This window comes from Lepisma saccharinum, chromosome 3 (genome assembly GCF_977018435.1).
Source record: "Lepisma saccharinum chromosome 3, izLepSacc3.1, whole genome shotgun sequence".
Classification (NCBI taxonomy): Eukaryota; Metazoa; Arthropoda; class Insecta; order Zygentoma; family Lepismatidae; genus Lepisma; species Lepisma saccharinum.
In genome coordinates this window covers 48780233-48797398 of record NC_139231.1, presented here as the reverse complement: position 1 = coordinate 48797398, position 17166 = coordinate 48780233, and the positions used below count along the sequence as shown (strand labels likewise).

The window sequence follows — 17166 nt, the reverse complement described above, 5'->3', positions numbered from 1 at the left end:
GATCGATTCCTGCCTTTCAATTTTGACCCAGCATTGTGAAGACGATTTGGTAGCTATTTGAAAAAGAAGATGTAATGAAACCCAGTCTCTAAAAAAATATATGGGAGTAGTTAAATTTCTTGTAAATGGAATCATGATTATCATATGTGGTCGAAATATATGAGACTAGATCTGACTTCCGAATTCACACTTCAACAAGTATTTTTATAGCGTATTTATTACTTACTACGCTTAGTTCCAAAAGTATTTAACGGTACGGTTATTTGAAACAATACAGCCAAATCCATCCTAGACCTGTATTTAAAAGTAGCAAGAGAACTCTTATTTAGAGGTGATTTCTAAAAGTATTCATAGAGAACTTGAGCCACACTCGTATTAAAACCATCTCATTTACACTAACCTCAAGGGATCTTCACCTGTTGGTGAATTCTTTTTTTATTTGGTAACACTAATGTAGCAAGAGGTTCAGAGGTTGAGTGATGGCATGGTTTGGAACATCAATTTTATTTTTCCTAACAGCACCATCTGTTGACGACCATTTAATAGCTTGGAGAACACAATAGAGAGCAACCCGACAGAGTTACGTTGAAAGAGAATGGAAGAGTCCTAGAAGACAAAGATATCGGGAGATAATGAATGTTTTCCTTCCGAAAGCGAGTCGTATTAAGCTTGACAAATTACCGAGTTGAATACACACAAGCATTCCCGGGATGACCTGGAAGAAAGTACTTTCTCCTCTGTTGAAATGGAATTGGGAATTGCTGCATATGCTTGATTTTCTACTCGAAGAATTAAATTGTACCATTGTATTACCCCACTTTTATACGCTAAGCAATTTGTCATCACTAACCATGGTGGCGAACGGTGCCAGAAGCTATAGGTGATTGTGGGAATCGAGTGAGAGGTGGTTGTAGATTGAGTTCTGCTTGAGTCCCTTCGTGGTTTGATTTCCTGACAGCAGGCGATTACTTTTCTTTTACTGTAAAAGCATCTTGCAACCACCAGACAGTGTGATAGCCTTGCATAATAGCATATTTTGTAGGTCATCCTCAAGTGATGGATGACGCGTGATCGGCTCATGAGCCCAAATCATCGCATTTGTATGTTTTCTAGATTTGGCCGCATAATTACATGCAACAACTTACTTCAGTGACATTTTCAAAGGCTCTTATAACATCCGAATTATAAATTACGCTTCCATTGCAATATTTAAGAGGAAGGTTGCTTGCACTTTTGTTATTTTAAGTCGCTTTCCCGCCACTTTTGGCTAATCACGACGATGAGAGTGAATAATGATTGAATGGAATCATTTTACGTCACGCTTTTGCCACTTTTGGTTAACGATGAGGATGAGTGATGATTAGATGAATGTAGACTTACAAAGAACGTCCATGCCCTGGCCGGGATTCGAACCCGAGAACTTCGGTGGCGAGATCAAAAGGCGACCGCGCGGCCACCGAGCCAGGTAGGTGGTGAAATTCCAATAAATCACAATGCATATTAATTGGATCACGTCAGCTTTTAGCACGTATAAATTCGGCTAATATGCCAACTGTATACAACTAAACGGTGCATGCATACCATTTTCTAAAATTGTAAATAATCTAGGGGTGATTATAGATACAATTCTGACCTGTTCTGAACACATTAATAATATATGTAAGAAAGCCTATGCCTCCTTACATCTATTATACAAATAAAAAAAATCTTCCGCCTGTTATTAAAGAGCGACTTGTACAAGCTTCGGTCCTCTCACACCTTGACTATTGCGATAGTGTATATGCTGATTGTAATGAAATGCTGGCAATGAGAATTCAAAAAATACAGAACTCATGCATAATATATATATTTAACCTTAAGAAGTATGACCACTTAACTGAATATTATAATAAATTAGGCTGGATTAAAATGAAAGAAAGACAGAAAACTAGTGTCGCTTTATAAGTTAATTTATACAGGAAGTCCTTTATATCTCACAGACAGATTGCTTCCCTTAGGAAACCCAGAGTTATCATACACAAGATCCCAAAGTTCCAATCTACTTACAATTAAAACTCACAAAACTGAATTTCTTAGTAACTCTTTTACTGCATCAGTGGTTAGGGACTGGAATGCACTTTCACATGAAATGAGAAAATCAATTTCCATAGGTATCTTCAAAAGAAGATTAAGAGAAAGTTGTATGGAGTGATTTTTTTTGTTTTTGTCAAGTAATTAATACATGTTTAATACATATTTGTAGTGGCCTGTTATGTGTATGAACCTATGTATGAGTGTGTGTACATGTATATATATTTGTTTTATGTATTTACATATTTTTACCGCGGTTGGTTTGACATGAAAGGTATATGTGTGATCGTTATTTCCAATGTTTACATGTGAATCAATTTATGAATATGTTCTATATTATGAACTTTGTAGTTGGTTGAGTGTAAGGCATGAACCTTAATCTCCGCCAGAAATAAATAAGTGACAAATAAAAAATAAATAAATAAATCACTGGTCATTGCGCGTTTCGAAATATGGCAAAGTTATTGACAATTGGTAAAAAAGTTATACGAATATATTCATTCGTTGCTTTTGTACCTCTTTAGCGACGATGAAGATGAATGAATGATGATTAGATTGAATTGATGATCATGGAACACTCGCAAAAGCACAGGCTAAAGCACAATGACTTAAACCTGAGACCTCCAGTAGAGAGTTCGGCACTCAATGCATTGGACCACTAAGCTGAATGCATCACTTTGTTTCCATGAATGTAGGAAACAACAACTAAAAAATATCGATGCATTATCATGGGTGCGTAACTCCGTGGCGGAATGGTTATCACAGCTATCCAGGTTTGGGCATGTGTGTTGTTTGTGAATGTCCCTTCGTCATATCATCACTCTTCTTTATCGTCGCGACTACTAATGAGTGGTAGAAAAGAGGCGCTTAAAAGCCACGTTTTACGTTAGCCAAAACATTGTGGCACGGAGGTTGTCGTACGCTGATTTCAATTGCTATATCTGTAGGCCTGACTTACTGATATTATCTTAAAAAAATAGGACGCCCTAGGGAACATGATTGACACCGGCATTGTTTGTTTGCCCTAAGAGGATTCGCAAGTTGAATTTAATTTTGGCTATTCTGTGGACTAGATAAAAGTGGTGCAAGTTCTAAAACATATGAACTCGAGCTTTCAATCATTTTGGGTCGCCTTTTGTCAGAACATCACTTGGTGGTGGTGGGGGGAGAGTAGAGGAGAACTGTCTCGGTTAGATAACAGAGGAAACTTACTAAATACTCATAAGAAATGCCATGGATATTTGACGGACAAAGACCATTAGAGGGGGTCAAGGAACCAGAAAAGGATCGGTACAAAATGAGCCTACTTCCCCCTTTCCCATTTGCTTCCCCCCAACCGTCATTAAGTAGAGAAGGGGGAAAACAATCCTTCTATTTCCAAACCTAAAAAAAAAACGGCTCGACGAATCCCAAAGGGAGTTAGCATCCCAGGTGGGACTCTGACGTCATACCTAACCCTTGCCTTCACATCAACCCACATCCACTTGGCTACCTCGTTCGTGAGGCCTCGCCTGACTTCTGAATGACGTTCCAGGTGCCCGGTCATTCGCACGGAATGACAATAATTGGGGTAATAGAGACAGCCCAGACAGCTTTGATTATTTAGTTATGGTGTCCGTTACGTGGTTATTTCCTGCTTGCTGGGACTCCCGGATAACGTTCCAAGGACCCTTTCGAGAGTGGGCCCCTCGGCCGAGAAGAAGGTTCTTGACGTCCAGCGCGAAACGAGGGTCTTGGGAGGGTAATTAGATATTCCGACCCCAGGCCTCAAGGATTCTGCGTTCTTGGGCAGGTGGATGGACACTGCTGCTTCTTAGGTCCAAGCAGATGACAATTACCAGCTTTACCTTCTCATAGGCAAAGCAGACTTCTCTTGTGTTTGTAAATTTAAGCACGGTGATTGATAGATGTGTAAGTTCACATGAGCACTGCTCATTTTCAACTGGTTCAGAGTACTGCCGATAGATGGTGCCCAATTACTTGCATGAATGAAAGTACACGTGTAAGTTGACTGGGAAAATGAGGGTCCATGGGCTGCTAATTTCCGCTGCAAACCAACTACCGCATAAAAATGACCATGATTGATTTTGAAGCACTAACGAGTATTACACGGAAATAACGGCTTTGTTCATATTAAGCAAAGACGATTGGTTAAGCTTTTGGGTCGGGTACCCTATTCTACACCCTCGAATTTTGAAATTTCTTTTTTTTCAATATGAGCATTATTTGATCCTATTTGTGAATAAAAAAAATTGGAGCGCGGAAAGAAGTATTTACGACTGTACAGACGTTTAAAGTTGAAATTTTGTCGTTTGAAATGGTTCGCAATTATTTTCAATTTCTAGATCGTGATACTAACACGACACCAAATTTTAACTATCGATCTCAACCTAACTGAACTAACCTATCCACGCGCCAATGGTTCGTGGGGCTAGCGCCAATGGTTCGTGGGGCTAGCGCCAATGGTTCATGAAGCTAGCGCCAATGGTTCATGAAGCTAGCGCCAATGGTTCGTGGGGCAGCAGACCATCTCCCTGTAAGTCAAGTACAATGTCCCGTATGTCTCGTCGAACAAAGTCCTCTATGTCCTTCATCCGTTGAACGTGTGTCAATCTCATATTTAGTCCTTTTGTTTTAATTCAATGTCGCACAAATCAATTCCAGTGTCTAAAGTCGCACAAAACAATTGCAATGTCTCAAATATCCAATCCGCCAATAAATTACATAAATAATATATTGAAATCGAAAATTATCCCATTGCACAAGTCATTCATAACAAGAAAAAATTGCAAATTATCCCATTGCACAAGTCAAAGATAAGAAGAAAAAGAAAATGTTCAGACGTGCGCCTGTGACATGAATCCAAGATGCGCCATGATCAAATCCCTGCAAAACCGTTTCGACGTTACATAAGGAATCTAAATATTGAAAAACGTAAGTTTCCTAGCACGTAGATCTAAAAAAATTACTTTCCGCGCTATTTAGAAACATCGTTTCTTATGAAGAACTAATTTTCATAAAGAGAATATTTGAAATGTGCGAAAAATCGAGGGTGTAGAAAAGGGTACCCGAGCCAAGCTTTTTAGAAATAAAGAAAAAGTTTGATAGCCACAAAAATTTCTGATATATTTGTTTGGTGTTCCTAAACAAATGTGCACTGTTTTCTCGGAAACTATTTTTTTATCTCTGTGAATAGATAAATGTAAATATTGAAATTTTTATGACGGTTCTCACAACTATAATTCATAATTATTATCTGTCCATGTGTAAGATAAAATAATTAAACTTGAATTTGAAAGGTTTTTTTTTCTCATTTGTTTAATGCTGCACTATAGTCCTGTATATACGTACAGTATATAACATGTATAAGTGTGTGTGCCTGTGTTTATTATTCCATGTTTACTTCTCTTTCTAGCCAAAACACAGAGAACTGACGTCATGAATGCGCATGAGCTCACGATAGAAAAAGGTTGCGTCCCGTGAATTAACAAGCAGACTGTTAAATTTTAAGTGTAGAATACTGTAAAACTAAAACAAGAAGCCTTTTGGTTACTTCTAGACTTCATAATTCCAAGGCATGTTACTTCTACAGTAAAGTGGTCACACATTTTGTTGCTAGTAATGGCATTAGAGACAAGCGAGATTATTAAGTGTAGAGTAAATATTATACAATATGTATTTCCCCATTCATTAATTGTACTCGTCTTTCGTTTCCAGCTCTCGACAAATTGGGCTTTCGACACTTATACAACCAAAGCCAGGTGGAGGCTGTCCAGCCGAACGTGGCTTTCGACATAGCGAGCCTCGTCCTCTACGGCTGCCAGGCGCTCCCCATTCGACTGAAGATCCTCCTGGACCGCTTGTTCTCCGTCCTCCAGCACGAAGAGGTACTCCAGGTGCTTCATGGGTTCGGCTGGACCTACGAGGACTACGCCAGAGGCTACATTCTGCAGGTGAGTACGCCGTTTAGTTGTTGTTATCATTTCGATTCTCTTGCATTTGATTTACCCCTTGACTCAATTCCGGTTCCAGACAGACCAAGAGCGAGAGGACATAGAGGATGATCAAAGGAAAATAGATTAAGGAAATCGTGGATAATACAGGGTAATTCAAAATTAATGGTGCAACTTTAATCAGTTGCAGTTCCATATTGTGCACAACTAACTTAAGTGATTGATTAATTTATTTTACTTTGCTTTTCTGCCACTTTTGGCTACTTGCGTATGAGGATGAATTGTGAAAAGACGAAAGGGATGAGCAAGTAACTTAAGCCGGAATAAACAAGTATGCAAATGCTGAAATAGTCTGTCGATAACATGTTGGTTACACGAAACTTGTACAAATTCTTTGGAAAACTTGAGAATTTTCAAAGTTTCAGTATCTCTTCTGTGTTCAGAAATGTATGGCAAACGCACTGTTCGCGTTATTTAGGTACATTTTCAGTTCATGTGTGAATGTTTTTTGGTGGGTATTCTTTTCATTGTTTGGTATCTGAAAATATCTTCATATTTCACTAATTATTTTCCCCCTCGTTACCACGTAGAGATTTCTTAGGAGATTTTCACATTTTCTGTCCTTCCGTTTGGAGTTCCACACCCCCAATATAATTTCTATAATTATAGTATTGTGTGTTTAGAGGTGTTAAGGTGCGCTTCCGTGCTCAAAACTAGAATTTACTCTGATTTATTGGCTCCTAATTGGAAGAAAATAAAAACGACCCATAGGTTGAGCGATAAATTGGTGTTCGTGCTAATCAGGAGATCTTCATTACCGACACGTCTAAATGATTAACCTTCAAAGAAATGAACTTCATCAGAAGCAAGTTTTCATCATTCCTGTAATTCGGAGCGATCACGAACATTACATTTCCTTCCCCGTCTACTTCTTTTTTACTTTTTTTAATCAGAAATTGAAGTACATTTACTTGGGATGAAATTTTCGTACCGTGACGACTTCTCTTTTTTTTTTAAAAAAAAAGAAAAGGAAGAAGAGAGATCTCTTAGAGAAAATGATTGACTGTTGACAGGTGCAGCTTTTCGGAAAAAGAAAATCTACCTCCGTTTCTTAATTAGCTGGAGGTACTTGGTGTACCTTGGATACCAAGTGGATCTTGGAGACACAAAAGTTATTCGCGTGTTTTCACGTCCTTCTCCCTCTTTCGAGAGTCGAAACTCTTAATAATGAAAGAAATTGCGTAATTTCCTTTTCTTTCCTATCCACCTTAATTGCCTACTCTTTAATTTCCTTCCTAAATAAGCCAATTAGAAAAGACCCGCACTGAAGATCACATAGCGCATAGTCACACTGATTTTCAATTTCGTTCCGTCCCTCTCTCGTTTCCTTTTCGATTTGAAAGGTTCGAGGAGGGGAGGAGAAAAGTAAAACACTCACAAATGTCTTCAGGAATCGTTCGAATTTCCTTCCCAATCCCCCACACCCTCTTATTTTTTCGTGTTCCGTTGCTGTTGAAGCTTTCTTGACCCCCCAACTCCATTTCCTCCTTCTCCACGTCTCAGCTAATTAAAATAATTTTTTAAAATTCAAGCCATGGAAAAAAAATCTATCTTCTTTTGGAACTTATTTACCTCTTTCGAAATAATTCAGGAAGTTTTAATTATATTCCGTACCCATGTTTGGACTTCCTACGCGTGCTTGGCGCAAACAGCTAGACTTGACGAAGGTCTTTCGACCAAGTTGAACACGTATTATTTCGGTAAGAACTTATTTTTGCACGTAAATTGTTCGTTCGATCACACTTTCTTGTTTTATAGTACTACATATGGGATCACTGTTTGAATATCCGAAATCGTGACACTTTCCTGTGAAGGGAAGTTCATAAAAAGTTTAGATTTCTCGAGTACTTGTGCTGCAAAAAAAAGTGTGGTTGTTGTCGACGCCAGACTCAAGTTCAGCATATTTAATTTGCTTGACTTTCCAAAACTACCATGTCCTACCGAATAGAAATAAACTTGAATATGTGAATCATATTTATAAAGAGTGAAATGCTCCCTCCCTACCCCCAAATACTTATAATTATTCTTCCAGGATTAATTTAATGTCTTTACAGCAAAATTTGAGCATGCCAGTTGCATTATTGTCACATGTGTGGGTGTTGAAAAACTGTATTTGTTCTTTTCAGTTCGTTTTATACTTTATTATGAGGACACTAGTAGAAATTAAAGTTTGAATTTCACGCGTAGGATAATAGAGAGATAATATTTCAGCCAAAATACAATTGCAGCACTTGCTCATCGCAGTCTTTCTAAACGGCTGCTGTCAACATAATGACAGAGATACATAAAACAAACGATTATATTGAGGCATTTAAAACAATTCATCTCCCCTCCCCCCTTTTGCATCTTTAATACAATATAAATGTAAATTATAACCCACGCAGCTGGATTTTGGAGACAGTGGTAGTTCATGCGCTTCTCGCCAGGTGGCACATCGTCATGAGACTGGCTGTGCCAGTAAGCCAGGACGTCCTCCTGGTCTCTTGGCCGATGCATTATTTAACACCCGAAGAGAATCCTTTCCTTCTTGTGCAGCTCCGGAGTAGGTAATCCCGGAAAGAAGAGGGCGGGGGGGAGGAGAACAGGGACCCGGGTTTGGTGGAGCGAGAGATTTCCTACTGATGGAAGGAAGCAGTGGTGCCATCCTCTGAGGACGAAAAAATCTCTAAAGCTCGACTCACTCGTGGAAGGGTTGAACAAAAGAGGGTGCCTGTTCTAATTATGTACTATATTGATTCGCCTTAGAGGCTGTTTGAATCCTTCTGTAACAACGCTGACAAATGTCCGATAATACCAAACTTGCAGGCAACAAAAACAAACGATTGCGTGGACTGTTATTCCAGTCTCCAGAGTATTTTTGTACAATTATGTATTGTATTTTGTATTGCCATTTTTGTCTTACTACAACGACGAGAATGAGTCAATACCAGGTGGTTACATACATAGTGGTTCGGATCACACTTTAAACTGTAGGCCCAGTCCCAATTAGCTTATCTGTGCATAAAGTGGACTGCAAACAAAAGCTCAAACGTAAATGAGTGATAATTGCTGAAGAGGCATTCACAAATGACGCCCAAGTCGGGACTCTTACCCGTGACCTTCTGTAGCGAGATCAAAGTCGGATATTGAAGAGTTTTGTCGTGAACTAGAGGTTCTATTGTATGTAGAACGTAGTGATGAAGAACTTTTGTAGTTCTGTTTTGATACACCATATGATGATAATTGTCGTGACCTTAAATTATATTTCCTGGCATTGTAAGTGTTGGTTGAGTTATTGTTTTAAGTCCACTTTATGCACATATAGTCTAATCGGGACTGGACCTACAGTTTAAAGTATGATCTACAGTATAGCTTTTAATAACATTTTTTCTTAAAGAACTCAGAAATAACCAAAATTTCATTTACCATGTTTTACACTCAAGTCCTTCATATACAGTAAGTAATAACCTGTTGGCCATTAGCTAACTTTCCACCGCATCTTGAAAATTCCTCATGCTATTACTACTCTCTGTTCTCCATCGGATCTCTGGTTTTCTATTTTTTTTATCTTCAGTTGCTTTTTTTGTCCCATTTTATACACATTTTACAGATCGTCGGTGGTTCAGTCGGTAGGACGTATGACTGGGACATCCGGGTTCGATTCCCGGTGAGGTGAGGATTATTCTAGCAATGTCTCTCCTTGAAATGGCTCTTGGGTTAGCCGGAAAGGCAGCCGGAGCGTGGTGCTGATCACATCACCTTCAAAATGAACCTAGATCTGCATGTACGCCCACCCATAGCATCCATGACATGTTTCAATGTGCTGGGTGTATCTTTACCTTGTACCGTTTGTACGCTCTTCACATTTATTATTTTTATGTTAATTTTTCCACCTCGTCACGACGGTGAGGATATGTGAAAGGACAAACACAAACAAGCATGTCCATTTCGGGACTCGAATCGCGGAGGCTCGAATCCCAATTGAACTGAAAAATGAAGTCTTTACAATAGCCAAATATGTGGAGTTTAAAAGACACATTCGATCGTCTGTAGTTCCAGGCTCGCCAGGGCCTCATTAGCCTGCACTAATTTGGAGCAATGAAGTGAGGATACGGAGAAGGGTATTTTGTGACGTATACGCTGCCAGATAACAGAAATCGTTCCCCACCCCTAAGGTCGGTGTAAATTATCGCCAGTTGGCAACACCGAAAGGACAATATTCTATGGAGGATTGCCGGTGCAGGCAGTGCCAGATATGCGACGTTTCTCCCGCAACCCTTTCTTCCGCCGGACAGACCCAGGTCGCCCCAAAACAATGGGACTAATCAACGGCCCGCAAGATGGCTGCGGTCCCCAGGGCTTGGCGACGGGAATGTGATTAGTGGCGAAGCTTACCGGCAGCCAATAGGGAGATCTGCTCAGGTAACCGGAGACAGCGACAGTGTTGCCATCGAATGTCGAATTTACCTTCTCGTAAACGATGAAGCTTTCGGGGCAAATCTGGTAAATTTCGGATTTCATCGTGACGAAATCTCCTCTGTGTTGAGAAAACAAAATCTAATCTGTCACTTCCATCCGAAGGCGAGAAAGAAACTGAAGAATCACTAGTTAAATTGTACAACACGAATGTTAACAAGGTTTCAAGAAAATCTGTCTAAACTCTTTCGTTGCTGAAATATTAAACACATACGTACATTACATACCACGTTGCTGGATATTTTCATAATGTTTTTAGTAAATTATTTTGTGGCTTATTTTTCCTTCATAAAGTGCCTACTGTCAGTGAATATTCTCCAATTCCTACTGAGTGTCATCTATTTTTGGTGTCTGCCCTAATTTGTTTAGAACTCTCAGAATGCCTTTAGCACATTTCCGTCCGTTTTTTTTTCTCCACTCTTATTTGACTGCCTGTTCTGGTACGCCGACCTCTGTCAGCTTACCGTACTAAGAACTAGGAATGCTAGTTCCGAGTCCTAAAACAATGGAGTTTGTTTCATCACCTATTTCGTCAGTTCATCATTAATTATCATGATTTATTTCTACCTAACGTTACGATGTTAATCGTAATAACTATATAAGCAAATGTGAATTTCACTCTCTATTTGCAGGCACTTTAATTTGTATTTCCTTGCATTGGAGTTCACGTATTTTCATGCTTTTCAATTCACACGTTTACTTGCTTTTGCACATTTCCGTGTTTATCAGTTTGTTTATTTACTTGCTTTTTATTTTTCACATTTCCTTGCTTTTGAGTTTGCACATTTCTTTCTTTTTAGTTTGTACATTTCCTTCTTTTCAGTTTGCACATTTCCTTTCTTTTGAGTTTGCACATTTCCTTGCTTTTTAGGTTAGCATATTTCTTTGCTTTTAGTTTGCACATTTCTTTGCTTTTTAGCTTTGCATATTTCCTTGCTTTTTAGCTTTGCATATTTCCTTGAATTTTAGTTTGCATGTTTCTTGCTTCTGAGTTTGCATATTTCCTAGCTTTTTAGTTTGCACATTTCCTTGATTTTTAGTTTGCACATTTCCTTGATTTTTAGTTTGCACATTTCCTTGATTTTTAGTTTGCACATTTCCTTACTTTTTAGTTTGCATATTTCCTTGCTTATGACTTTGTACATTTCCTTGCTTTTAGTTTGCACATTTCCTTGTTTTTAGTTTGCATATTTCCTTGCTTTTTAGCTTTGCATATTTCCTTGAATTTTAGTTTGCATGTTTCTTGCTTCTGAGTTTGCATATTTCCTAGCTTTTTAGTTTGCACATTTCCTTGATTTTTAGTTTGCACATTTCCTTGATTTTTAGTTTGCACACTTCCTTACTTTTTAGTTTGCATATTTCCTTGCTTATGACTTTGTACATTTCCTTGCTTTTAGTTTGCACATTTCCTTGTTTTTAGTTTGCAGATTTCCTTGCTTTTTACTTTGCATATCTTCTTAATTATGAGTTTGCACATTTCCTTTATTTTGAGTTTTCCCTTTTCTTTGCTTTTAAGGTTGAACGTATCCTTGCTTTTAATTCACCATTTCCGTACGCTTCCTTACCTTCCTGTTTTGGAATCCACAGCGTTCAAGCAAAGGTATTGAGGTCATCAGCATGTGAGACGTAAGCTTTATTTGCATTTCGGGTCCTCTGCTTACACTCCAGAGAGAAAAAGTAATTTTCGCAGCGGGCATGCTCCTTTTGTTGCGTCATTATTCGACTCCCTTCTCCGTTTAACCAGATAACAATGACGAAATGGGACGGTAGCGTACCTTCCACTTCTTACCAGTGCAGCAATGCATAGTCACTGTTGACCTGGGGCGGTACATGGGTCATTATCCCGGGATGCTGCTGTGGTGGCTGGAACTCGTTCATCTCTGTGCGGAAGACGGCAACGCCTCAAGTCACGGGGCGTTTGAAACAATGGTGCATCCTGGGTTTCTTTTTTTTATTTGTAGATAAATTGCCGTTTCACTGCACAGCTTCCTTTTGGGGAACCCTTTCTTTGATATTGCTGAAGGCACTGTGAATTTTTGCACGACACGTTGATTTTTGCCAAGTTCATTTTGTACAGTTTTTTGTGTGTATGTCCCTATGTTTTTCCCAATTTCATAGGTCTTTTGTAGTCAATTTCAGCCCTTAATTATTTTCTATTCTTCTCTGTTTCATTGACATTTATCTCCTCGCTGTTTCTTGTGCTGAATGTATATTCTCTGTTTTATTCTGTCATTTGTGAATCACGGCAGAGTCTAACACGCCAGATTATAGCTCGTCACCCACTACAGCACTTCGAAACACCGTGTGGAACATACCATACTACTTTCAGAGTAGGTCCCTGAAGTTTCAGATTTAACTGGAGTTCATGTTTTTGATGCCAATGATACCGTAATAAAGGTCCGCTCATGTAACGTCACGTCGAACCACAAAGTTCTCATACGAACGTTCGTATATACAATCTAAAAATATGCCACAGAGTTTCCATACTGCTGTACATACACTCTAAAAATGTTACAGAATTCCTATAAGGCTGTACATACACTCTAAAAACATGCTACAAAGTTGCCATACTGCTGTGCATACATTCTAAAAATATTCTACAAAGTTACCATGCTGCTGTACATACACTAAAAATATGCTACAAAGTTGCCATGCTGCTGTGCATACACTATGCTACAAAGTTGCCATACTGCTGTGCATACACTCTAAAAATATGGTACAAAGTTACCATGCTGCTGTGAATACACTCAAAAAATATGCTACAAAGTTGCCATAGTGTTGTACGTACACTCAAAACTGTAGATATGGCCATTTCATTTCATAGGAACCACTAAACGGAAATTTTCTTCTTGGCGGCTCGGAGCGTTTCCAGCCACTTTATAGTACTTGTAGGATAGAGGCTCATGCCTTATGACACCTACACCTCTTCTCATTTCATCGCCGAAAGATTTCATAGCAACTTATGCGCTTTCCGCCACATTGGACGCCATTTTGTAGTCACGTTAAACTTTCCTAGCATCGATCACAGTCACGATCAACTAAGTACGATTGACTGACAATCTAATTAGGTGTAGTAGAGTATGATTATTTTCGTAACATCCCTCGCTGGTCTGTCGTTCAGAGAGCGAGTCGCGCTCTCATGATCGTCCAGTCACCTCGCCAGTTTCCAAGTATTTCACACCAGATCCAGTGACACCACCAGAGAATTTCGTTCGGTGGGATCAAGAGCGGACGAAATATTTTCTGATGGGCTCTGCTCTGGTGGTCATAGCTATTAATAAGAATCTCTAATTTACCCGCTCTATTTATCCCTGTTTCTCTACTCTTTTTTCCTTCTTCTCCTGTTTCTGCATTTTCTTCCTTTCTCGACATCTCTCTCTTTGATCTTCTGTTTCTCTACATCTCTATTATTTTCATTTCTTTATTTTTCCTTTGTTTGCCTCACTTTCTATTTCTATCATTCTTATATCTCCATATTTATCCTTTCTTTTTTGTGTTTCTAGATGTACAAAAATGATTTCTGAACGTTTCTCATGTAGTCTGTTTGCATGGGCTAAGGCTATTTTTCACAGTGGGCTAGAGCCCACCCTCTTCCACCTGGTCAGCTTAACCAAACACCAATCCACTCTCCTCTAACAACATTTCATGTGAATGGTAGACACGCTAACTTCCTGCAGAAAATTTACCAGATATTTTATGAAAGTAATCGGACTCTACCTCACTGTTCCTCCAAGTTTCTTCACTGTCTGGTGTCAAATTAGCGACATTTTATTTATCGCTCTGCGCAAGAAACTAATACAGAGTGTTCAAACGAAGCACAAGAAAAGCGTGGGAACCAATAAGGCGATCGTCCGTATCTCTACCCCGTATACGTGCAACCCTGTGATGCATGCTCACCAAAGCAGCTTTCCGTGACAGGGGATGAAGCGCCAGTAAGTGTCTGCTACATGCTCGTGTATATTACTTCTCGACCGATAAGGGAAATGCCTGGTGAGTGCGTGAGGCAGGGAATACCTTCGCTTATTGCATGTGGCGCAGGAAATGAAGCAGACCCGTGAAGCCGCGGTGTCATATTTCTTCTTCAAAAAGAAAAGAAAAATATTTTTTTTTGGAGTACTCTCAAGGAGATGGTAGAGTGGCTGAAAGGTTATGAATTACTGGGCCAACTCTGCCCCCCCCCCCTTTCTCTCCGTTTAAATTTTATGGATCTGCGCGCTCTGATTCTTATCGCGCTGATAGCGTTTGTCTTCGGGCGTGTTCGCCTGTGATGGATTTGTTGTTGGTTGGTCATGCTCACTTCTGCTGTTGCGTTCTGTTTGGGCTAGCTAATTAAAACATCGCGCCGTGCATTTGTTTTTGTCGTGGGAACGTTGGAGTAGGGGTGCCGATACGTTAGTGGAAAGGGGGGCCAAAAGATTCGTTTCTTCCCCCTTTCCTCTTCGCCCTATGCAAAAGATAAGGATGCTGCCGCGCGTCGTCATGCAACGAACAAGGAAGGCGAGCTTGTGCACACAACGGACAGTTGCAAGAATTTGGAATTTATGCTTACTTTCCCAGCATGAGTATTTGCAGCTGTTGAGAAGTGTAATGATGCTACGAACCTTCGAAGAACGGCAGTTTGTATGCAATATGTATGCAACCACGTGACACATACATTTGTTATTTCTATCGGAAACCGTCAAATTTCGCAGGACAATACGGATAGAGCAGGCAAGGCCCATTTTGAGTTGAGGTATTTTTTTTAAGTCCACTTGATGCACAGAAAGGCTAATCGCTTGATGCACAAAGCTCATTTCTGGAGTCTGAACATCTCACACAGAAACTTACGAATTTTTTCTTTCAACTGTGTAGTGTAGCGCGTTGAGTCGTCGATCTTAGTCCTGGGCTGTCTCTTTATCAATGTCATCTAATCGGTACTCATCTTCATAGCCACAATAAATCCAAACAGGCAGAAAAGCGACGAAAATAGAAGTAAAATAAGAAAGGAAGACATGCACATTCTCCACTTACTTGTTTCTTTTCTTTTTAGATTCAATTTTTTTTCCCCATTTTATTTTCAAAAACCCATAATTTCTATTGCTTATTTATATCCGTATTATACCACAGGAAAAATACTGTTTTCTATATTGTACGCGCCAGAAATTTCGATAATTGTGTGGAAGTGAGTCATTCTTATGTAATGACAGAGAAGCAACTTGAGTAGCTAGCAGCACTGCCCGCTATACATCATATTGCTCCGTTTCTCCTTCGCTTCTCGAACTCCGCTGCTGCCCCTGGACAGGCGGCCACCAGCCACGCATTCCGTCTGCCAATTACAAGCGTCAATTTGTGTTAGCCGACGGACAGAAGACGTGAAACAAGCGCCGCTAAAAAACAGCGCCTCTCGGGACAAACATTTTCTGCCACTCATTGCCTCGACCGGAACACAAGAAACCTCCCAAGCTGCCTCGTTCTCTCTTCACCTCCCTCCCCTCCTCCTCTTTCATCGTCTCTGACGTTGGCAGGAGAAGGAAGAGAGAGACTTCTTCTGCAATGTAGACTACACCGACGCCTCATTTGCAGCCGAAATGTGTAGTTTGTGTCGTCTCTCTGTCTCTATGCTAATAGAGATAGTCACGTGCAATACAAATGGAACATCTAGATTCTGAAATACCCGCTTGCTTCATGGCGTTATGTGGGTTGCATAACTCTAAGGCGGTGGCCGAAGTTCAATGGCATTTTCGGTTATCGCCTGGAGTTAGGCAACACACATAATACCAGTTTTTTACGTTCTTGAGTGGAGTCGCCGTATCAACCAGTGTCCAATCACAGCACAGAACGGTTATTTTGACAAAATCCTGTTTCCATGCTGGTTGCTTCGGGAGGACGGATTTTAATGTTGCAGCTTCTTGCTCAAGCGGTAGGCCTAATTGGTTGTTTGACCGCACGTTCCTTCGTAGGCGATGTGGCAACAGTCCCATAAAGGTGGTCCCCGCGCCGGCTGAAACGGCGGCTTCACTATAGGTGTTCCATTTGTATTACTTTTGACTATACCTGTATCAATGGTCGGGATTGAAATCCGGAATAATCAGAATTGAGATCGGGAGTCTACACGGTCGCCACGAGAGACAGGTACTTTATTTTTCTTATTTCACGCCCCTTTTCCTCCGATCTTGGATAATCGCGACGATGAGGATGAATGAAGAAACGCTCAGAAATGAACACGCGTGGTCAGGCCGAAACTCCAACCCGGAACCTTCTGTAGTGACAACTCAGTGTGCTTCGCCATAGAGGGGCAACTGTCACTAATAAAATTGTGTTGTAGATTGCGATCGAGTTCTGGCACTCTTCTCAACCCAAGTAAATGTGATATAGTATTTATTGAGCCTACACATTACCACTCATAGCTGCCCACCCATACAGGAATTATGCTGGTGAATAGCCACCTTTAGCCTTCTTTTTCCCTAAATAAAAATAGGCCATTATCATCAGTTCACTCCAGTTTCCTGTTCACAATTGAATTTAAAAAAGTTATCATCGGTTTCATCTCCCTCCTAAAAATACCTGGATGTGCCAATGACTCTCCAGTCCAAGTTGAAGTCCATTGTATACAACATAAAAATATTAATTGGATATTATCCACCTCTTC

At 40.0% G+C, this 17166-nt stretch overlaps 1 protein-coding gene across 5 annotated transcripts in view; it reads left to right on the top strand.

Annotated features, from left to right (window-relative positions):
• LOC145985016 (zinc finger protein basonuclin-2-like) overlaps positions 1-17166 on the top strand; it is a 388343-nt gene that overhangs the window by 335584 nt on the left and 35593 nt on the right. For all 5 annotated transcript variants that reach the window (XM_083118513.1, XM_083118509.1, XM_083118510.1 and 2 more), the window contains one exon: positions 5788-6023. In XM_083118513.1, the coding sequence (XP_082974639.1) occupies positions 5788-6023 (236 nt within the window). The remainder of the gene's footprint in view (positions 1-5787; positions 6024-17166) is intronic.